Here is a 24,750-nt window from a genome sequence, read left to right as displayed (position 1 = left end):
ACGTTTGAGTAACACTTTATTACTAGTCTATTAGTTTATTATTAGCAAAATGTACAGTTTGTGTCCATTGCCCTTCTAAGATTATTCATTAGCAGATAACAGCGATTTCCCTTTGCTTGTTGGTGATGAGATATTTGTGAGGTAATGTCCAGACATTTTTCCATGGAATATTGTCAGTAGAGACTAGGAGATGCGTTTGGGAGATGCACTTATTGCTGTTTTTCTGCAGCGACTCATTATAAGGCAAGTTTAACTGAAGATGAAGCCAAGTAAGTTCTTTTTGAAAAGTTTTTCAAAGTTTGGTGCGCAGCGTCTTCACTCACACCTGCTCAAGCTGACATCTTCGGGTGCTGGTCCTGTCCTGCCGCTTCCCCAGTTTAGGCTCCTGGCTCCACTAGTGACATCACTCTGTTGCAGCCAATGAAATACAGTCCAAATAAAATAATATGGTAAATACTGGTAGGGACTATTTTGTCTTCCCCAAATATTGGTTGTGACATGTCCCCAACGTCCCTACACGCTTACGCCCTTGTATAAATGTAATATAATCTAAATTACTAGACCAGTATTTGTGTGGTGAATGTGTGATTATGGAGTACACACGGACCCTGCATGTTTTCAAGGTACTTCTGACTTCTGACATCACACTAGGAAATTCATAACTGTTACCTAGCAAAACTCCTCTAATGTAATAATTATCTGGCAAATAAAAATATAAGAAAACAACTGTATTTTGTTGAAATCATGTTTAAAGTATCAGAAAAAAATTGTCTAAAATGTGTTTCATTTTTGGATAGAATTCTCTCTTCCTGTAATTTTCAACATATTTTTCAAATTTTCTCTCCAAACTGGTTCTTGATTTGGATAAAACTATCAATTTATATTTATAATAATTATAAGAGTTACAATCCCAAAATATATCATGCGCACTCCTTTTACTTCATTACATTTGAGAGCAGGTATTTGTACTCTCTACTACACTACATTTTTGAACTGGACTGAAAAGTATTTTTTTTATGATTGTTTGAGACCTGCTGAAATGTCTGAGGGTTTATATTTTTTTAACATATTTTTCAACACATTTTGAGCAAACAAAATATACAAATAAAAACAGCTAGGAAAAAATGTTTAAATCAAAACCACTTCATTTGAAGCTTTATTAGATCTCAAACTCTGCATGAAACACTTTTACTTTTTACTCTTTAAGTACATTCTTAAACAGGTACTTTAATACTTTCACTTAGACACCGTAGATTTTCTCATGTGATACTTTTACTTGAGTATTTTTTTGCTCTGAGATCTGTATTTTTACTTAAGTAACAATAGTGAGTACTTAAAGTTACTGGAGTTCTTCCCTCAAACAGAAGACACTCCACCTTCCACTGTGCACCTTTAATGCCATATTGTGGAACATTTCAGATGAAACACTAACCATTTAGACTTGAATTTGTAAAGTGCTAACATGTGAAGTAAACTTTTTGGAGCTTAGCCGATCACTGAGAGGATTACAGAGATTTACCAGCACCACCATTTCTCCACATTTCTCCACGCACTGGTTCAGTCCACTCAGCTGACTCGGATTTGGTCAAATGGCTCTTTTTGTCTTACGCTAAACATAACCGAGCTTCACATGTTCTCGTCTTTATGGGTAAAATGGTGAAAAGATACCAAAAAACATCTGCTTTCAGGGACAATATATTTTCCATTGACGTAAATGGGTCGTAATTCCACTATGCACTAACAATGCATTTACAGCTGTGGATTACTTTGCTGATGGGCCTGCCTGGAGAGTACTTACTGACTTTTGGATTCAACTGGATTTTATGACTAAATATTTGAGATGTCGGACCTTAGTGAAGTAGCAGTATATGCAGATTCTTCAGATATCTATAAGGTAAGAGCTCAATGTCCGTTAGTTTAACTGAACACTTTAACTTTTTTAACTACTAGTACTACAGCCCATGATTTATGATGATAACAAAAGGGAAATTGTAAAGTAAAAAGCTTAAACTACTGTAGAGATAAGTGTGGGTGCAAGGTGGAAGTTTATAAAAATCTCTTACAACTGTAACAAATAGTTAAAGGTCTTATATTACATAAAATCGAGTCTTGTGAGCTTTAAGTCATGTTATAATGTTGTTACCTCCTCAAAAACATACCCAGAATTGTTTTTGTGAACAGCTGTCTTTCACATTTAATTCAGAAGAGATTGTCAATTCCAGGTCTGAAATTATCAAGATGATTCTAGTGAAGGTGTGTGTTTGTGATGAGGAAACAACATTATAACATAGATCTGAAAATAGTGTAAGATGGGCCCTTTAAATGTAATGTATTTTATATCAAGGTATACAGAGAATTATTGTGAAGAAGGAAAATAAAAGTAACTGTGTTTAATAATAAAGGGTTCCTCAAAGATGTGTGAATGAACACACACAACTCCAGGTCTGTTTTAGATGAGGCAACAGCATTAAAACATTACTTAAAGCTCACATGAATCAAGTTTGTGTAATATAGGAGCTTTAATTGATTTATATTTTACTGACTGTTTGTGGTCGTTGTTTGTTTTGAATTGTGCTCCTCAGAATGTATTTTGTAACCCGGCCTTTGAGCTGGAGGGAGAGAGAGAGGAGAGAGTGGAGGGTTTCAGGACCACCTCATCCACCCCCGAGCCCATTAAACCACCAACACCCAGTGAGTCCAAACACAACATGTACATACATAGGCCTGTCACAATAATTACTAGGGGTGTAACGATATCCAAATCTCACGATACGATATCGTCACGGTATGAACCTCACAGTACGATATTTATTGCAATATCGTTGGAAAGTTCACAATATGGTGGGGAGGCTCACAATTAGGAATGTAACAATATCCAAATCTCTTAAGATATATTATACGCAATATTTTCACAATATACATCTCACGATACGATATTTATTGTGATATTTTTTGGAGGCTAACAAAACTGTTAATATGCTACTTTTTCTTCTTAAAATGCCTTGACAAGACTTAATCCAAAGAACTAAGACTTAAAAGTGCTTAGAACTGTTATTTCTTCATGTCGTCTACACTGAAATGGAGCAACGGATCATGGTCTATGTAGTTTTTTTTTAGGTATTGCTGCACCATAACTTTAAGCTAAATTTAAGCAAACAGACTTGTAATTCGATATATTGTGATTGTGTGAACTTTGACGATACGATATCATGATATTTAGGTATTTTATGATATTTTATTGTTACATCCCTAATAATTACTGTATCACCTGATCGTTCAATATATTTTGGGGTCAGTATTTATCTTCTGTACATTTTCTTTGCACTACTGGGAGGTTTTTGGTAATTTTTTTGGCTATGTGATCAGATTTAAGCTGTAAAAGGTTAAAATCACTTCCATGACTCATTATAGATATGATAACTGCTAGCCTCGTGAGCTTTATTTGACTGGAGCTGAACGGTTATGTCACTCTCCCTCAGTCCACTTCTTTATACAGTTTATGGTCTAAACACAGGAAGAAACACAAACGTTAAAGGTGCACTTTGTAGCTTTTTATATGAAGGATCCACAGATAAATTTAATGACATACTGTGGAACATTACGGGCAACGCAGTAACATCTCCGTGGATACAGGGGTGACAGACTCTCCATCTAAAAATGACAAAGAGCGTCTTTTTGTCATGTTTGTACATTTACAGGCAAAACATCAAGTGCCTATGACAAGTAGGACTCTTCATTTTAGTTAAGAACATTATATTTAAGATTTTACAAAAACAATTTACACATTTCTCAATTTGGCAATTTTTTGGGTTTAAAATTTTACTTCATGGTTGGAAAACATGACATCACGCTGTACACTGGGCCAAAACTTCTTTAATGTACACAGAAATTAATATTTGACGAATGAAAATACTTTTACCTCCATACTTCCTGTAATTTTCAACATATTTTTAAACTTTTCTTTTCAAATAGCTTCTTGATTGTTGTGAAACTGTAATTTATATTTGCTCCAAGTATTATCCCAGCAAATTAAGTCAAAATCTGAGAATCATCAGAACTTGTTGTACACAAATTCAACTTCAGTTATGCTGTGATTTAAGAGGCCAGTACAAGTGACCCCTGAACTGAAATTTGACAAGTATTTCTCAGTTCCCTTTTCTAATAAGCACTGAAAATATTGTACTACGAAAAGACTAAAGATGCGATTAGCAAACTTTGGAATTTTTGAAGTACTCCAATTTTCTCAATATCCTGTCTTACTTTGCATAGTTTCGAACTGTACAAGCATGTGCTGAAATGTAATTCTTGTATTCGTTTGTCAGTTCATATCTCAGTCTTTTTGTTTATTCTTCTGGACAACTTGAAATTAAAATGTGAGGTTTGAAAAGAATCCTATAATTTTGAAAAATAAATTACACATCTAATCGCTAGGAGCGTGCAGAAATATAATGCCAAGAATATTTTTAGGTATATCTTAATAAATGATTTTGTTACAGTGCTAGTTGTGTTGCTTGTTCAGAGGAAGGAAACTCATTTATGAAACACATTTGACATTTTCACTCTTTTGATGATTAAAATAGACGTTTTTCATATGAACTTGCACAAGAAGTCATTTAACAAAGACTTTTAGTATCACAGACATGATTTTGCCATTATTTTTTATTAAACTGTATTGAATCAATTTGAAATATGTCATATCATATTGAAAGTGCATTGTATCGAGGTATGTATCGTATCATGGTCTATGTATCGAGGTATGTATCGTATCGGCAACTTCTTAGTGATACCCAGACCTACTGATCGCCATGGCAATGCCTGTCCCAAAAATCACAGTTTTGTAGCTCTAGTTCCTTCACTTTTCTTTGACTTTATCTTATATTGTACAAATTGTGAGCTCACCAGTTAAAACTAGTGTTGCTAAAACCAGATACTAATCGAAAGTAATACTAGTATCAAAACTAGATACTCATTTGAGCAGGTATCGATACTAAAAAAGGCCCTTTCACAGGACAGAAACAAAACTTTTCTGAATAGCTTTAGAATGATCTTGAGCTGTAGCAGAACAAGTATAAGAGCACATAGACTAGTACATCGTTCCCAAAGCCTGGGTCACAACCATCAGGTGGGTCACAAGAGATTTTTTTTCGGGTCGCCTTGTCACGATCTGCATTTAAGTTTGTAAGATACAGTTCTGACACTAATCTGCTACTGCGCTCTCCTCATGCACCCGGACTGGAACATGCTAGAAAAACGCAGCCAGGCCCTCATTAGAAATGTTAAGACATGCTTTGTATAATTTCTAATCTTTTTGTAATTATTTTATTGACTAGTTTGTTCCAATATTGCTGGTTCAATTGAATGTTGAAAAGAAAAACAAATGTCCAAATAGGCAACGTATGGATCCTTTTATTGCCGCTTCAATTACTGTTTTTCACTGTGTAAAACTTGAGTAATAATAATTGTTCAGAGAGACGATCACTCAGTCAGCAAAAAAAGATCCTCATTAATGTTCAATAAAGCTCAAATACACCTTTATTTTATGATTTATGAATAATGTCTATTGACTTGGGTCGGGAAGGTTTGTGCCTTTTAAAATATAGGTCTCCAGAAAAAAAGTTTGGGAAACTCTAGACTATTATACACCCATGAAACACTAGCGAACCTACCTGGACCAGTGAGGGGTTACACACATATAAGAACACATGGGAATAGAAAAGAAAGTGCTATGATTTAATGTTGAAAATCACATTCTACTGTCTAAAGAAAGAATATTTTTTTATTATCACCTTTTCGTAACTGGTGTTGAGTATTGAGTCTATTCCTTAGTATCGAAATCGAGAATTAAATTTTAGTGTCGTGACAACACTTCTTGATACTCAAATATAAACTATTGAAAAACAACATGCAAGAAATGACATATCCATAGAAACATAGAAACGCCTAACCAAAAAGTTACACAATGCACCTTTAAGTTGATTGGCCAGTAGTGGTGAAATCTGTAAGCATTCACCATCCAACCAGTCGATAACCAGTTTGAATTTCACCTAAAAGCATTGTGCAGTATGGTGTATTTTTACGATCTAAAAATATTCTCTGCTTTCCGGTTGAGGTCCTCTTTGGGGCCTGTTTGGGGCTTGTGTGAAGAGGCTGCAGTGCCTGGGCTGTGGCTGGGGGGCGCTGTTGCTCACTGCTGCTGCTCTGCTTCTCCTGGCTGTCCTGGGACTGACTCTGGCTCTGATACTGACACGTGAGTCCAAATATAATGTTCAGATGAATTTAGCTTTAGTAACATTATAGTGGTAATTTTTCCTGTTTTCTTTCTTCCTAAAGTCAAGATTTTAGAAGTTAGAGACAGACGGCAAATGAGTAGAATCTCCTGCTAAATGCTGTTAATATCTTTGTGATTGTTGAGTCTAAATGTATATAGTATGTTGCATTGGAATAAAAGGTCCTATATTACGTAAAATGTTTTTAGTGGTAGAGGAAACCTTGGAGAAGATGCAAACTCCACACACAAAGGCCCTGCACCACCCCAGTATCAAATCCAGGACCTTTTTTCTGTTTTGTCACTGTGTTGCTGTGGATATGTCATTGCTCTGCCTGGAATGTTCCACAGTATGACATTAAACAGCTCTACTTTACATTTATTCAATTACAGGTGGTTTTATAGCTCAAAACAGGCATTCTGACTGTGAGTGGGGTTGCCTCTTCACAGATCTGACCTGTAACTTGGTCTGGTTTGGTTTCCATGAAGATAGAACATTTTAATACCATACTGTGAAACATTCCAGTCAAAAAAAAAACAAAACCAAAAACAAAAAAAACATTTCCATGGAGCAAAGCATTTGATGGACCCACCACCAGAAAAGTTACACAATGTATCTTTAAGCCATGTTTAATGTTACCTCCTCAAAAACATACCAGATATTGTGTTTTGTTTCATTCACATGTTTAAATAACCCTTTACTTTTAGTCTGTCTACATCTCCAAAGCTCAAAATGCTCTGTTCAAAGTTGTGATGTCATGAAGTACTTTTCAATTTAACAGCTCTTTTGTACAGAAGAGATTGGCAATGCCAGGGCTGAAATTTACTCAATTACAGGTGGTTTTACAGTGTGCGCAAATGCCCTCTGGGAGACGATACCTCACCCCACAACAAAAGACCAACCGTTACCCTAAATCTTTTTTTCCTTTTGCCATAAAACTTTTAAATGGGAAGAAAATTTGCTATTGTGTCCCTGGTGCACTGAGGTTTGAATGTATGGCGTGTGTTGTATGTATTTGATTTGATTTTTTATTTTATTTATTTATGGATTACACACAACCAGAGATGGGCGAACTGAATTGCTCTTTGGGATTAATAAAGTTGTTTATTGTTTGATTGAAATCATCCAAATGATTCTAGTGAAGTGAAGAACTTCTTGTATTTCTATTAGAGCCCGACCGATATATCGGTTGGCCGATATTATCGGCTGATATGGGCAACTTTAGGCATATCGGCTATCGGCCGATATGCTTGCTGATAGGGGCCGATATTTCACGTGGGCATGTTATACCTCGTTATAAAGCTTAGACTCTCTACATTCTGTTCATTTAATCCAATTTACAGACAGATAAATGTCCTAATATGTGGCTCCACATCAGTATTTATCTACGGAGTCATTTGTCTGTGTGTGTCCGTACTGTCCCTGAACACACCACAGAGTCGCGTCACTCACGTGCTATTGTTTACATCCGCAGACACAGATCCAAACACTGAGATTATATTCTTTTTACGGACAATCGGTTTGAGTCTGGATTAAAAGGACTTTTATTAGTGCAGATTTGTGATGTGAGGAGGAGGCTGTATGAGCGGTGAGTGTTGGAAATATGTCGACTCTGAAGCTAGTTTTTGTCATTTGTTATGGATTAGCTGCTGTAGCTCCCGCACATAAACAGGCTGTTTTCTTTTGGCCTGTTGTAAAGTGACTATATTGGCCGTATATTTGCTACTGGACCTGCACTGATATGTAAATAAGCTGTGAATAGACGTGTGAATTATGACATTTGCGCATATAATTAATTACCGTGGCGCGCACGTATTTACGGCTAAAGGCTAATAGCCCTAATTTCTTTACTAGTTATGGGTCGGTCGCAAACGAAATGACTCTTAGAACCGGCTCTTTAAAGGGAACGACGGGAGCCTGATCCTTATTGGGAGCCGTGTTTTCTCTTTCTCTCACTTTTTTTCTCTTCACGCCGCGTGCAGATTCGTGGTTTGACAGCGGCAGCGGCTAAAAACGAAACTAGGATTAAAAAAAATAAAAATAAAAAAACAAGCATATTTGACTGTAGTTTAGCATAAAATAAATAAGTCCCGGTTTAGTCCTTTTTCAGTCCTGGTTTAGACCTGGTTCAGTCCTGATTCAGTCCAGCTTTAGACGTGCTTTAGACCTGCTTGCAACAAAACAATCTGAAGAGCCACTTGGGAGCCAAAAGAACCAGCAGCTTTTAGTGAGCCGAGCCAAAAGAGCCAGTTCTCTAAAAAGAACTGGAATACCCATCACTAGTGTCTAGAATGTGATGCAAAAATGCCATTAAGCCAACCTACTGTCTGTAAATATGATGTAAAGAGGCAGAATAACAATAAATGTTGCCTAAATAAACCCAATTTAAAATCCACCAGAGCCAAACCTAAGTTTTTTAAACAATTCAACATTTACAGTGAATTTTTACATCACTAAATATATCGGTGATTATATCGGCTATTGGCAGCTCCAACTTCTATTATATTGGTTTCATATCGGCCACAGCAAAATCCATATCGGTCGGGCTCTAATTTCTATGTGACATCACAAGATGGAATAGCTCTAAGAAAGATATATATATCTTAAAAATAAGCAAAAATATGCAGGGTTTGTGTGTTAAACATGTGTGAATGAAACAAAACATAACTCCAGGTTTGTTTGTGATGAGGAAATAACATTATAACAAATCAGAAAATAGTGTAATGTGGCTCCTTTAAGCATGTGATATTTACCACTGTTCATCTGGTCTTGTAGAGATCAGAGATGAGGTCCTGGAGCAGATGACCACAGTCTCCTCAGAAGTCCTCGTCTCCACAGCGACCACGCCTCACACGTCAGTGCCCGCCCCCTCTCACAGCAGCCAATCAGAAACCAGCACCACCGCCCCTCCATCCACCCGGACCTCCACACCTCAGACCAGTAAGAGATCTGTCGCAACAAAACTAGTCTATTACACAGTGATAAAGTAAAAGGTGTACTGTTAAACATACAATAACAAACGCAAATAGTACACATGGAGGCACTAAATAAGAAGCACAGAATAGAGACACAATATAACTATGAAGACCATACACGGCACGACACACGAAAAATAGCATTAGCGTCTAAGCTAAGCTAACTCCCTTATAAACTTAACTATACAGGTATTACAGGAACATGAACAACACATCCTGACATGAGTACAACTATAACAAAGGACTTATAAAACGTTCATACAGCCCCAAATGCCATAAACTTATTTTGGTTAATAACGCACAACTTGAGCTGACGGTACATGTCTGCACACCAGAGCCTCGTGAAGTAATGAAGACAGCTGTGCCCTGTACTCTGAACTAAAGCATGCATTAACTCAAAGCACCTCTAGTGGGCGCTCACTACAAACCTACTGCCTTTCCAACAAACTGACTAACATTAATTAACAGAAAACACTCTGTCGCACCCTGTGATAATACAGGAAGTGCTCCACTGTGTTTTTAAACTTTATACACCTTCACTTGAATTATTTGGATAATTTTAGCCCTGAAATTGATTATCACTAAACAAGCACAATCAGAGATAGCAACGAGGGTCAACAGTGGGGTCAGTTCATCACCACAGAAGCAGCTTATGAGGAGCCCAACCCATATTACATTATCGTTATATCCACAATGAAATGTGTGTATCTGTACAGGCCCATGAACATTTGTGTGATATTGGTCACACATGAGAATGTCTGTGTTTACTAGTGTGGAACCAAAATGTTATTTTTCATGAGTTGTGTATATGTTAGTTCTGTGACTGTAGATCAGTGTGTTGTGTATCACCAGAAAAAGAAAAAAATGGAAATTATTTTTGTTCCAATTAGAATTTTAACGGCATACACTGAAAGAGAAAGGAACTGTTATAATTAGTGATTATCTCGAAAACTATTCATATTTGACTAAACAAAAGCATTGAATTATAAACAGATAATTTTTCTGAGATTTTGAGACCACTCCCAATGCTCTAGCTCGATCCTTTGTAGAGTTATGACCAAATTATGTTATTATGTTAATTATGTTAAAAATTATGACCAGTTATGACCAAAAACGCATATTTCACCTTGGTTACCTTGACCTTCAAGTGATCTCGCAGATGGCTCAGAAATTGCCAATCCTTTATAATGGCGTGAAATTTCAATTGACGTGTGTGACCTCAAATGACCTTGGATCGTCACCAAACTTTTTTTGCAGCATCGGGCACGGGGGCTTGACTCATGTACCAAATTTGGTGACAATCGGTCCATAAATGGCAGAATTATCGCAGGTGGACAGACACACAGAGTGAATACAAAACCTGGTCAACCCTTCAGGGACCAGGTAACAAAAAAGGTAAAAGGAGGTGCTAACACAAAAACTACCACTTCATGACATCACAAGGCGGAACAGAGCATTTTGAGGTTTGATGATGTAATAATAATAAATGATTACTCAAACATGTGTGAATGAAACAAAACACAATTCCAGGTCTGTTTTTTGAGGAGGTAACAACATTCTAACATGGCTTGATGCTCACAAGAGTCAATTTTGCATAACATATGAACTTAAAAGATGTCTCAAAGCGTCAGATGTATCTTATAAATCCTAAAAATTGAACTTCACCAATAACAGCCATTACTTGATATGATTTATTCCACTCTTAACAGGTTGTGGAGGCGTCCTGACCGATGCAGAGGGCAGTTTCAGTTCCCCTAACCACCCCGGCTCCTACCCGCCTGATGCCCTGTGTGTGTGGGTGATCAGTGTGCCCGCTCCGGCCCTGGTTCAGCTCCATGTGTCTGTGATGTCTGTGGAGGGACCATCCCCCTGCCTCTTTGACTGGCTCCAGGTGCAAGAGCAGAGCCAGCACACGTCCTTTGTGACCAGGTATATTCAGACATATGTGGCATTAAATGGCTCATATGATGCTATTTTCTGATCTATAATGTTGTTTCGTCATCACAAATATACCCAGAGTTGTGTTTTCTTTGATTCACACATGTTTAACACACAAATCCTGCATATTTAGGCTGAGTTTTTAAAACTTTTACGTTATGATGTACATACACCTTTACTAGAGTCATTTGGATAATTTCAGAATCTCTTCTGAACTAAAGACAAAATGTACCCTATAGCTGTTAACTTGAAAACTACTACTTCATGACATCACAATGTGGAACAGAGCATTTTGAGCTTTTGAGATATAGAAAGGATTACTCAAAAATGTGTGAATATAACAAAACACAACTCCAGGTATGTTTTTGATCAAGTTACCTCATTAAAATATGACTTAAAACTCTCAAGAGTCAATTTTGCCTTAATTTACTTTAATTTGGTGGGCTAATACTTGTTGGGGATATATAAATTATAGTTTTACACCAATTAAGAAGCAATATGTGAAGTTTTATGGCTTTTTTTTTTTGAAGACATCACACTGAATTTGGGCACCATTTACACAAGAAACATATTTTAAACATAATTTCAACAAAATAAAGGTGATATTTAGATAGATTTATATTTATATATATATATATAACCTAAAAAATGGCCAAACTTTTTTTCAAAATCTTAAAAGTGCATTGTGTAGCTTTTCTGGTGGAGAGTCTGTCACGTTTTCTTGGAGATGTTATTGCTTCTGATATGTTTCCCAGTATGTCATTAAAACTTTCTGTCTTCAAGAGACCAAACCAGATCAAGTTACAGGTCAGATCTGTGGATAGGTGACCTTGCTCACAGTCAGAATGTCTGTTTTTCTAGGTATTTTTGAGCTATAAAACCACCTGTAACTGAATACATGTAAGGGATCTGATTAACATCTTATTGTGGAAAATTCTAAGAAGAGCAATGACATATTCATAGAAACAAGAAGGTGACCAGCCAAAAAGTTACATAGTGCACCTTTAAAAATATAATGTGCCTACTTGTACATCTACAAAGGGAGTAAGTAAACATGTATAGGCTATAATTGTCAAGGCCTACTCTAAACTCCAAGTAATGAAACTAAAATATCAGTTTGTTCATTTGCAGTACCTCTGGGTGGCACCATTTCTCCGTTTGTCGTCATCTTTGCCACAGAAGTTTGAAATTAAAACGTGCTGATTGCAAATAATGGTCACAAAGATAGGCCTATACTCTCACAGCAACTGAAATGGCTGCTTTCTGCATTGTACTTATTAAATACACGATTCTCATTTTGTATAAAAGGTCATAGAAGGGTTTATGCAGCTGAGACCTCACATTCCTTTATGGATTAATGAGGTAAAGTCCAAACTGAGGAATTATCCAGGAATTAAACCTGGATAATTCCTGTAACACTGTAAAATGTTTATCTGTTACACCCAAGAGCGGCTTTTAGAACTATATTCCACTTTATCCTGTCTAAGGTGTGGATTTATTTATTAATATCATTCTGCATTACACAAAATTGACTCTTGTGAGCTTTAAGACATGTTATAATGCTGTTGCCTCCTCAAAAACATATCAGGATTTGTGTTTTGTTTCATTCACAGATATCTGAGTAATCTCCAGAGCTCAAAATGCTCTATTCCACCTTGTGATGTCACGAAACAGTACACAGTTTTCATGTTAACAGCTACCTTTCACCTTTAGTTCAGTGTAGATAGCCAATTCTAAAGCTGAAATCATCCAAATGATTCTAGTGAAGGTGTACAGGGTTTAAAAACATAGTGGAGCATTCCTGGAGCATTACTGCGTGTAGTATTTTATAACTATATCAGGGGCAAATTATATATATGTGAATTAAAACACTTCAGGTTCTGTTTTTCTTTTTCTTTTATCCAGGTTTTGTGGAAACGTGGCTCCTCCCACAGTGAACACCAACAGCAGCACGGTGTGGGTGACGTTCCACTCAGACAGCAGCATCTCAGGCTCTGGCTTCAGTGCTCAGTACAGGGCCGTTTTACCTGGACACCGTCAGTAATGTTATGTTTATTTATATTTTTATAATAATCGTTAAAGGGCCCATATTATGCTATTTTCTGATCTATGTTCTAATGTTGTTTCCTCATCACAAACAGACCTGGAGTTTTGTTTGTTTCATTCCTACATGTTTAACGCACAAATCTTGTATATTTAGGCTGTTTTCTTCTCTCAAACAGAAAACACTATTCCACTTTGTGATGTCATGTGGTAATAAAGGAAGTGCTCCACTGTGTTTTTAAACCTCACACACTTTTACTACAAGCATTTGGATAATTTCAGCTCTGGAATTGCCAATCTCTACTGAACTAAAGGTAAAAGGAGCTGTTAACTTCATGACATCACAAGGTGGGACAGAGCATTTTGAGCTTTGGAGATATAGAGAGACTAATAATAAAGAGTTATTCAAACATGTGTGAATGAAACAAAACACAACTCCAAGTTTGTTGAATATATGTTTTTGAAGACGTAATAAAATTATAGCATGTCTTAAAGCTCATAAGAGTCAGTTTTGAGTAATATAGAACGTTTTTTTTTTTCTTTTCTTTTCTTTATTATTTATTTGAACAAGGTAAAACAAAATCAACAACACTAACAAAAAACAAAACAAAAACAAGTATATGTAAATGTACATGTTTGGGATCCGGTGCTCAAAAGGAGTAGGATGAAGTTTAAAAAAAAAAAAAAAAAACTTAACATGTTCTACCCCAACTGTTTTACATAAACAAATGGTTGACACATTTTTTTTTCTTCTTTTTTTTTTCTTTTTTAAACAACAATGAGAATGTCAAATTTGAGGATTTTTGTGTTCGTTATGGTCATACAAACCAATAATAGTGATGAAGAAGACACTTAAGTGTATCGTTTATGAACATACAAAGTAAGCAGTAAGAAGAAACCTTTAAGTATAGTATAAATGCATGGTTATTCATAAGCTTTTTTAACAACTATAATAAATTAGATGTATTACGATTAATGTAATAAGTAGCAAAAGTAAGGCCTAATTAGATAAGTGTATATGTACAAGTCAAAATAAAATATAGAAATATATATGAATGTAAATATAGGTCAGCTTACATGCGTTTCACAGTTTACATTGGATTTTGTACCTGTGTTTTGAACAGAGAGCTGCTCCAGAGATGAGTTCCTGTGCGATAGGGGACGCTGTCTTCTCCCTGTGTCTGTGTGCGACGGTCATCCTCACTGTGACGACCAAACCGATGAAGAAAACTGCAGCCACAAACACAACGGTACATGGGAGATTTGTTATGAGTTATATAGTCCACATTAAGCCTTGATTATGTCTTATAGGAACAGAAGTATATTGCAGCGCCATCTGCTGGGGACTTTTTCGTAGCATTTCAGCTTATATTATACCCCACACACAGAGAGGCAAACTTGAAAGAACTTATGCTACCACATTAACACAGAAAGAAAGCTATATATTTTTAAAGGTCCTATATTATGAAAAATTGACTCTCATTAAAAACAGACCTGGAGTTGAGTTTTGTTTCATTCACACATTTGAGTAACTCTTTATTTTAGTCTGTCTACATCTCCAAAGCTCAAAATGCTCTGTTCCACCTTGTGATGTCATGAAATTACCACTTCATGACATCACAAGTTTCAAGTTTTGTTCTGTTTGAGAGAAGAACTCAGCCTAAATCAGCAGGTTTTGTGTGTTAAACATGTGTGAACAAAATACAACTCCAGGTCTGTTTATGATGAGGAAATTACATTATAACAGATCAGAAATGTAGTGTAATATAGGCCCTTTAAGTGTGAAACATTTTAGTATTGCTGGTTTAGACTTAACATTTAGAACATAATTTTTTGTTATGATAATGATTATATATTTTTGACAGACTGTGGTGGACAGAAAACTGGACCAAATGGTTTCATAGCAAGTCCCAACCACCCACTGCTTTACCCACACCAACAGGTAAGATACATTTACAAATTCTTTTTTTTTGAAGTTATTTCAAAGACCCGTGGGACTACATTTACTATCATCTCATGCCCTTTAACCTCAAAGATGTGTGCATACTGCTGGTGTGTCCTCGGGCAAGACTCGTGTTGTGTGAGGTTTTAGCCACATTATAATGTTGTTACTTTCTCAAAAACATACCTGGAATTGTGTTTAGTTTCATTCCCACATGTTTGCGTAATCCTTAATCCTTAATCCGTTTGCGAGAAGAACTCAGCCTAAATATGCAGAGTTTGTGTTTTAAACATGTGGTGGAGGGTCCGTCACCTGCTTGTCTCCATGGAGATGTTATCGCTTTGTCTAGAATATTCCATGATAGAGATTGCACCTATCTATCTCAATGGAGACATCTACAGTTGCAATCAAGTTTATTCACCCCCCACTGCAAATTAGGTTAATTGGTAAAATGTACAAACTAGCAGCTGTTTAAAAAAAAAAAAAATCTGACAAGAACAAGTTAAATAACTCAACACAACTAATATTACAAGTGGTTTCTCCAAAGTCAACACATGCAGTCTCAAAATTATTCAACCCTCTGAATAGAATAAGTAAGAGCACACTTTGGCAGATCAGGTGTGGTCTCAAGCACACCAGATGCAACCTGCAACCAGTCAAAGGCTTCATTAGTTGCGTGAGGTGTGCTGGTGTGCTGAACCCCTCAAATATCTGGACTGTTGCCTATGACATTTCATTGCATGTTAGAAATATGGCTAAGTCAAGTGAATTGTCCAAAAAGTTCAGAGGAGAGATCATTGCCTTGACAAACAAGGAAAAGGATACAAAAATATAGTAAAGGTACTGAATGTTCCTAGAGATACAGTTGGAAGCATAGTTCAAATGTTTAATGTTAAAGGAACAGTGGCTACACTGACCTTGCAGTGTTAGAATTTGTTCACTCGACAGTAGGTGAGTAATGTAATGCACCGCTAATGGGGCTAACTGGTATATTAAGCTTTTCCTGCTCCATAACTCTTCATTTAAGCAAAGAGACTTGTGATTGGAAATATTGAGACTTGTGATTGGATATATTGTCATGGTCCACGATATTATTGTGAGAACTTTGACGATATGATATCACGATATTTCGATTATTGTTACATCCCTACTAAGTACAAAAGATGCTTGTCATGAAGGGGTTGAATAATTTTGAGACTGCAGTAGTCATTAAAAGTAGCATTTTGTCTTGACTTTGGAGAAACCACTTGTAATATTGTGTTGAGCTCTTCAAATTTTTCTAGTTTGTACATTTTACCAATAATCCTAATTTGCAGTGGGGGTTGAATAATTTTGATTGCAACTGTATAGGCTACATTACAGGTCAGATCTGTGAAGAGTCATGCCTATTCACAGAGAATTATTGTATATTTGAGCAACAGAAACACCAGTAATGACTAAATGCTAGATAGACGTGTTTAATGTTACACTGTGAAACAATCCAGACAAAGCAATAACATCTCCGTGGAGACGAGCAGGTGACGGACTCCCCATCAGAAAAGCTGCGCAGTGTAGCTTTAATAATAATCTTTCTGTATTGTAGTTGTGCGTTTGGCAGATTTCTGTAGACGAGGGCCATGCTGTGTCACTGAGCTGGAAAAACTTCAGTCTGGAGCATCAGGACATGTGCGAGTTTGACTACGTGGAAGTGCACGATGGGGAGGACATGAGAGGACGGGTTTTGGGAAGGTACATGTGTCTTCTTTGTGTATTTGTGACTTCTTTGTGTATTTGTTTTTCAATGTTATCTCCACCAACTGGGACATTTGTACAGTTAAACTAGATTTCTTTTATGCAGCTGTCCTTATCTGAACGCACGCAAGGTGAAATACAAAAAAGGAGAAACAAAATAAGCTTTGTGTATTTGTTGTAAAGATAAAGTTTAGGTCTATAGGAAGAAAGCTTGAGTAATGGAGAATCACTAAGATCAAGATGTACTTAAACTAATTTCGAACACACGCAGGCATGCAGGTTTTGAAGGGACTACAGTATATTATGTTATTTTCAGATCCATGTTATAATGTTGTTTCCTTGTCAAAAACATTGTCGCGTTTTGTTTCATTCACACATGTTTAAAACACAAATCCTGCATATTTAGGCTGAGTTCTTCTCTCAGACTGACAACACTCAAGTAGAAATACAGAAAATGCTCTATACAACATCACTAGAATCATTTGGATAATTTCAGCGCTGGAATTGCCCATCTCTACTGTAAAAAAATGTAAAAGGTAGCTTTTAGCTTGAAAACTGCAGCTTCACGACATCACAAGGTGGAACAGACTAGTGTTTCCCAAACTTTTTTTCTGAGGACCCATATTTTAAAAGGCAAAAACCTTCACAACTCAAGTCAATAGACATTCTTTGTAAATCACAAAATAAACGTGGATTTGACCATTACTGAACATTAATGAGGATGTTTTTTTGAGTGATCGTGTCTCTCTGAACAATTAGTATCACAATAAAATAATCTATATGTTAAATGTAGCCCATTTCTTTTTCTTTTCAACATTCAATTGAACCAGCAATATTGGAACAAAATAGCAAAGCAAAAAAGCAGACCTTACACACAGATCGGGACAAGGCAACCCAAAAAAATCTCTTGTGACCCACCCGAGGGTCACGACAAAGTCTTTGGGAAACAATGGAACAGAGCGTTTTGAGTAGGGTGACCAGATTTTCAAAATCAAAAACTGGGACACCCCCAGTTTGTGACGGTTGGTAATAATAAAATTGTGAAACGAGTGCGTAATTAAGGAATATAGTTCTGCACTCAGCCCATTCATGACTAACGTGAGTCTGTATAGTCACATTTTCTTTATGTTTTGGTCATTTTTAAGCAAGTTTTGTTTATTTTACCTTAAATAAATGACAATTTATGCCTCTCTTCACTGTTTGCATGTATCAAATTGGTCAAAAATAGGGACATTTGGGACATTTCTTATATAAAACTGGGACAAATCTATGGTTTTGGATAAATCTGCTGGGACAGGGACACAGGGCTCAGAACTGGGACTGTCCCGGGTAAAAAGGGACATCTGGCCACTCTAATTTTGAGCTTTGGTGATGTAAGAGGAAAAGGGTGTAAGGTTTGTTGAGTAATTTTAGCTTGTGACTGTAATGGTATGTGTCAGAGACTTTAACAGTTCAAAATCATCTCACCTCTTATAATTCCAGCTAAATCAGTTCTTTCTGGTGAGATTTTGTTAAAATAAAGCTCAGATTAAAGTCTAACAAAGCCTCAGACAAAGCATGCCTACAGTTAGCATCACACCTCCACCTGCAAAGTATTAAAACCTACAAAGGACCCTCCCATTTGACTGTAACGTGCCATGGTTCTGATTTGTCTAGTCTTTTCTAGGTTTTGTGGTAACTCTATTCCCCCGACCCTGACCTCCTCTGGGCCTCACATGACTCTGGTGTTTGTGGCCGACGAGGGACTGACTGACAGCGGCTTCAACGTGACGTACCAGGCCGTGTCCCTGTTAGACAGTGAGTGAAGTAATGTTGTGTAGTTTTGTCATGAATCAAATTGTACACCATCTTTGCCTCAATAATCAAAGGGCCCATATGACACTATTTTCTGATCTATGTAATAATCAAAACTGGAATGCAACTAAATCAAAGTAGTAACTGTACCTGAACTCAACTCAACTTTATTTCTAGAACACTTTAAAAACAATGCAGTCAACTAAAGTGCTGAACACAAATTAGATAGGACTCATAACAAACAGTGATACAAAAAAATACAGTGACAGGTAAAAAGTCAACCCTCAAACTGAGTTAAAAGCCAAAGAGAAAGTTTTAGTGAGTTTTAAGGAGGAACTTAAAAACAGGCAGTTAGTTGGTCAGCCTGATATGCAGAGGGAGCTGATTTCACGGCCTTGGAGCAGCCACTGCAAAAGCACGATCTCCTATCTGTTTTCTCCTGGTCTTTGGGACATGGACAAGAGCCTGATCTGCTGACCCGAGAGCACAAGAGGGGGTGTGAGCTACGAGCAGATCAGACAGATACTGAGGGGCCATAGCATGAAGACATTTAAATAATTTTAGAAAACAATCAGTGCAAAGCTGCATGGGGAGCCAGTGAAGGGACAGAGGATATGTGGTCAAATTTACACAATCCAGTTAAAAGGCAGTGAGGTTTTCCTGAGTTCAGTGTAAAGTGAGTTACAATAATCTAAACGAGAGGTAATAAAAGCATGGATTAAAATTAAAAGTTGTGACGAGGTAAAATCGGTTTTACTTCACTCACTCAAGTATACATTTTAGGTTTCTGCACTTTACTTGAGTATGTTTTAAAGTGGCTAGTTTTTACTTTTACCTCACTAAGTCTGAGAGCAGGTATCTGTACTTTCGACTCTACTACATTTTTGAAATGGACTGAAAAGTAAATTTATTTTTATGATAGTTTCAGACCTGCTGAAAAGTCTAAGGGTTTATTTTTAACATGTTCATCAAACAAATAGAAACAGCAAGATAAAAAGATTGAGTTACTTGTTTTTATTGGAAAAAGTCAGCACAAATCTGTATCAAAATCACTATATTTGAAGCTAAATCTGGCAAAATACTTTTAGATTTTACTCTTTAAGTACATTTTTAAGCAAATACTTTAATATGATTTTTTTCATGTGATACTTTTACTTTTATTTAAGTATTTCTTTGCTCTGATATCTGTACTGTACTGTACAAAAACACACTTCTGGCTCCTTGTCTTTATAACTGCTGTTGTGAGCCTCGTCATTTTGGTCTTAAAATACTCGTATTAACCTGCTCTGCATGATTCTGGTGTTTTTATTTCATTGTTTTGTCCGTTAATAAAGTTTCATTCCTAATATCTTCACACATCACACTTATACAGTCTATTTATTTATTTATTTATTTATTTATTTATTTGAGACAGGCACAGCGCACAATTTATGTCAATTTATCTATGCAGTAACCTTACATTTTATTTCGGTAGTAGTGACATTATTCAACCCCAGAGATGTGGTTGTTGTCAGATAAAAGGACTTTAAAATATCAGAAACATTTGCTGCATTTGTGGTAACAATCCAAACAAATAATGATAAGCTTCAACATTTGTGGACATTTTCTAAACTATTTCCTTCAAAAACAGTACTAGTAAATCCCCCGTAGAGGTACATACTGTAGTTCTCTGAAAATATGACTTTGAATTCAAGAACGTGAATACTAAAACTAAATACACTGTTTAATCATTATGTATTGGCTGTAATAGTTGTGTATGTGGTTTATCTCAGGGACTTGTGAGCCGGGGCAGTTTGCATGCAGCTCAGGTGAGTGTCTCCAGAGGCAGTGGCTTTGTGACGGATGGAACGACTGCTCAGACGGAGAAGACGAACAAAACTGTGATAACTCCACCTATCCTTCCTTCAGTGAGTCCGCCTTATCTATGGACTGTATCACACAAGCTTTAGTGTCCTTTCTCTGAACAAACACCGCACCAGGGACGAGGCTTTCACACTGTTATCCAGATCTGACATGGGAAAACTTCAACCTGGTTTGTTTACATGCTGTCAACAAATGATTTTATCTTTGAGTTACACAGACTGTCACAAATATGTAAAAGTATCTTGATACAAAAAAATTGAGGCAAAAAAAGATAAAATTTTTAAATATTAAAGGAATGATCCACAGTATGAAATTATAGTTTTAATCTTAAATATATTTAATTTCAGGTTAAAAAGCTAAAAACATGCACTCTCAACTGATCTGAACTGTAATTTGGTGCCACCTGCTTGTCTCCATGGTGATAGATAAGTTTAATGCCATACTGTGGAACATGCATGGCAAAGCAATAACTTATCAATAGAGGCAAGCAGGTGGTGAACCCGCCACCAGAAAAGTAACCTTTTCAAGTAATGTTACAGTAAAGTACACTACTGGTCAAAAGTTTTACAAGCCCACACTTTTTCCAGTTTTTTACTCAAAATTATTCAGTTTATTGTGTCATTGCACTCTGACATGAAAGCTTAGAACAAATAAGCAATTTGAGTTAAAAAAGAAATCATGGACTCAATTTACAGACCAAAACGTATTCTAAATTTTTGATTCAGGAAAGTGTCCATCTTTGGCAGATATAACAGATGAACACGCTTGTGGCTTGTTCTTTTTACAATAGAAATCAAATATTGTTCAGAAAGTTCATCCCAAGTCTGTTGCAGAAGTTTCCATAAATGTGTGGCACTTGTAGGTTGCTTCACTCTTCTGTCCAGTTCATCCCAAACCAGCTCCATGGAGTTTAAGTCTGGACACTGTGCTGGACACTCCATGTTTTCAAGCTTTACCATCTTGTTCTTTTTTCCTGAGGTAGTTTTGGCAGAGCATGGACTTGTGTTTTATATCTTTTGCCATTTTTTAAAATCTCTGTCTGTTCAGTATTTACTTATGCACCATTTCAAGCTCTTCATTGGACTTGCACGATTGAACTGCAATAAATAACTGGAAAAATTAGGGTGTTCTAAAACTTTTGACTGGTAGTGTATGTAATAACTGTACTTACATGGTACTCACTTATGCAAAAGGGACACATCTGTCACTTTACTTTATTTCATGGGAATATCTCTAACCTGGTGAGTGTTTACTTTATGGCACAGTAATAGTATAAATAATATAATGTTAACAAATCTAATGATGGTGTCAGTTATTTACAGTATTTATCACATGTAACTGGGTGTGTTTTTTCCTCTCAGCTTCGTCCTGTGAGGTCATACAGGTGGACATGTGTCTGGGTCTGACCTATAACCTCACCTCCTTTCCAAACATCTGGTTGTCCATCGCCGACCAATCAGAGGCAGCCTCTCTGCTGCGCCACTACCAGGTAAACACCAGCACCTGCGAATTGTGCAGAGGGGACACCCTTTTAAAACTAACACACCTACTTTGACTCAACCTTCTTTATTCCATATCCACAGGTTTTGTAATGATGAATATTGATTAATAACACAACTTCAAATGCGGCACTTTCAATGAGAACATGCAGGGGTTTGTCTATAATTGAATTATGTAAAAGGGACAGTCCGGAATTTGGGAGCAGCAGGTTGTATAGTATTTTCCGGACTATTGAGCGCACCTGAATATAAGCCACATCAAATAAATTTTAAGAAAATTTTTAAATTGTACATATATATCCCGCACCTGAATAAAAGCCGCAGGTGTCCACATCTTCAATAAAGTTTTCAAGTTTGGGTCATCTGCTTTTAACACCTCTTTTGTCATCTTTTTGCATTGAGTTAGTCACTCTGTCATCGCCAAAATCTCACCATTGGAGGATTTCAGCATGTTTCAGACTCTCTCGGGGGCGGGGCTAGTTCTATCAATCAGGTATGTGTGGATGTCCGGCTACTGAAGTTTGAGATGTTTCTTCTCGTCTTTTACGCAGACGAGTAAGACATGTTCATTTAGCATCATAACTTATTTTATCAGACAGCGAAAAACTATTTAAGTGCACTGACAATATCATTAGCTCGTGTAGCAACTTCATGTGAACTTTAGATCCATGTGTAACCGCACAGACAGCAGCGTTTTCTGCACTCAGACTGCTCATGTCCACTGTGTTGCCAAACCATAGACCGCATATATGAATGAACAATGTGCCAAACAAAGAATCTGTCCATATATTTGCCACATTGTTTTATTAGCCGCAGGGTTCAAAGTGTGAGAAAAAAGTAGCGGCTTATAGTCCAGAATTTAAGGTACTTCCTGATAGAAAGCTTGGCAGCAGTGGACTAATATCACCTAGCGCCTGTCTTACTGGCGAAGTTAAATTCCGCTGCTCAGAAAATAGTCCCTCAACATGCGACGATTCATGCAATGCAAGGTTAGTTTTATTTCAAACATTATTCTATCATCACAGACATTTACCTCAATAGTCTGGAGGAACAAAAGATGTGTTTCAGGTGTTTTGTGGAGTGGGTAAGACTGTTTTTAGTGGCAGGATAACTATGGCCATTGACATGTACTAGCCTAGCACCAGCGACCTCTGCAAATACAAAGACTGGATGGAATATTTCAAAAAAGTGTCTTCACATGTCTCCAACACTCTGTCCTTTTAAACTTGTATGTAAAGATATGATTAATAAATAAATAAAAAAATACAAATTTTTTTCAGAATCATCATGCTTTGGTCCATTTTAGTCCTGGTTTAGTTCCAGTTTTATAATGTAGAATTTAAACACAGCTTTAACCTTTCTGAATTTGAAGGACCAAATGTACAAACTGTTCGCAAACACATTAACATACTACTTTTACTTTCTTTTTTTTCTCATGCCATCGCCACATCCACTATCCTTTCACTGAGCTAACCCTGCACTTATCTCAAGCAACAAAACAGTCCATCTCACACTATTGGGTTTCATGTTTTATCTCTGACCTGTTTTCTTTCTTTTGTTGGACCAGGTGCTGACGGAGCTGGCCTGTTTTGAGCCCCTCAGGAGGCTGTTATGTGGCATGTTCCTTCCCCACTGTAGTCCGCTAGGGGGCGTCACGCAGCCGTGTCGCTCCGTGTGCACAGCGGCGGAACAGCAATGCAGTCACGCTCTGGACACGCTCTCCTTCAGCTGGCCCTTTAACTGTAACCTGCTGAGGGATTCACAAGAGACTATGGAGTGCTCCATACCTTAAAGCCCCACTGTGGAACTTTTTGGACGAAAAATAGACTGAAATAAAAGCATGTTTTTCTTTTTTTTTTCTCCTTCATTTTGGATATTTTTATTGCACTGAAAAACAAGTGTCTTTACTGTAGTGAGTATTTGTCAAATAAAAGTAAACTCAGAACTAAACTCAGATAATCACTTTTGGGCACCATGGGTTTGTGGTTTACGCAGTGACAAAAAACAAAATCAATATCCATGACCAGAGCTGAGTTTCCAAGATTTATTTCCAGTTTTAGGCAAACAACAAGGGATACTTGTTAAAGGCCTACTCCTGCTGCCTCTCCTTTTGACTGGTAAAAAACATAGGCCCATCCTGGTGCACTCCGGTCTACGTGTCTTACCCTCCTTTATCCACTAGGTGACCCAGATTAAGCCAAAAACAAAAAAGGTGCTAACGTAAATAATACCAATTTAGACTAAAATCACCGTATTTTCCGCACTATTAGGTGCTCTGGATCATAAGGCGCACTGTCAATAAATGGTCTATTTTCAAACTTTTTTCACAAATAAACTGCACCGGACTTTAATGAAACACATTCCTTGGGTGAATGGAACTTTGTTTGTGGCGTTCACGGTGACTCTGGGCTTTGTTCAGTTGTGGCGTGTAGGGAGGGTGCTGTCTGGGACCACTGGATTGTCGGCGTGTTCGCAGTGACTCAGTTGTTCAGTTGTGTCTAGAAGTGGCACATTGCACTCACTTTTTCGGTTCGTTCCTCCATTCTGTTCCTCTGTTCCTCGTCTGTGTGGAGTGATGAGTGTGGCTGTGGGTGTTTTTCGCTGTGCGGTCACTGTTTGCTCGGTGTGTGTTTGCGTGCGCTGCGATTTGTGTGGCTTTGTAGTTTACTGAAGTCGTACTGGGACACCCGAGTGGATTC

General features: G+C 37.1%; 1 protein-coding gene across 1 annotated transcript; it reads left to right on the top strand.

Moving 5' to 3' along the window:
• The first annotated feature begins 1,756 nt into the window (after positions 1-1,756).
• On the top strand, positions 1,757-23,843 carry mfrp (membrane frizzled-related protein). The gene is made up of 13 exons (XM_020927793.2): positions 1,757-1,894; positions 2,583-2,691; positions 6,110-6,247; positions 9,042-9,206; positions 10,951-11,170; positions 13,085-13,215; positions 14,347-14,472; positions 15,088-15,164; positions 16,747-16,892; positions 18,562-18,692; positions 20,462-20,596; positions 21,914-22,041; positions 23,619-23,843. Exons 1-13 carry the CDS (start codon positions 1,841-1,843, stop codon positions 23,841-23,843), a joined length of 1,785 nt encoding a protein of 594 aa, XP_020783452.2. The 5' UTR covers positions 1,757-1,840.
• The last annotated feature ends 907 nt before the right edge of the window (positions 23,844-24,750 follow it).

This window comes from Boleophthalmus pectinirostris, unplaced genomic scaffold, assembly GCF_026225935.1.
Source record: "Boleophthalmus pectinirostris isolate CB_2022bp ecotype Guang Dong unplaced genomic scaffold, ASM2622593v1 HiC_scaffold_9, whole genome shotgun sequence".
NCBI classification, from domain to species: Eukaryota; Metazoa; Chordata; class Actinopteri; order Gobiiformes; family Gobiidae; genus Boleophthalmus; species Boleophthalmus pectinirostris.
The sequence above is the reverse complement of the archived record's forward strand: the minus strand, read 5'-3'. Positions and strand labels throughout refer to the sequence as shown.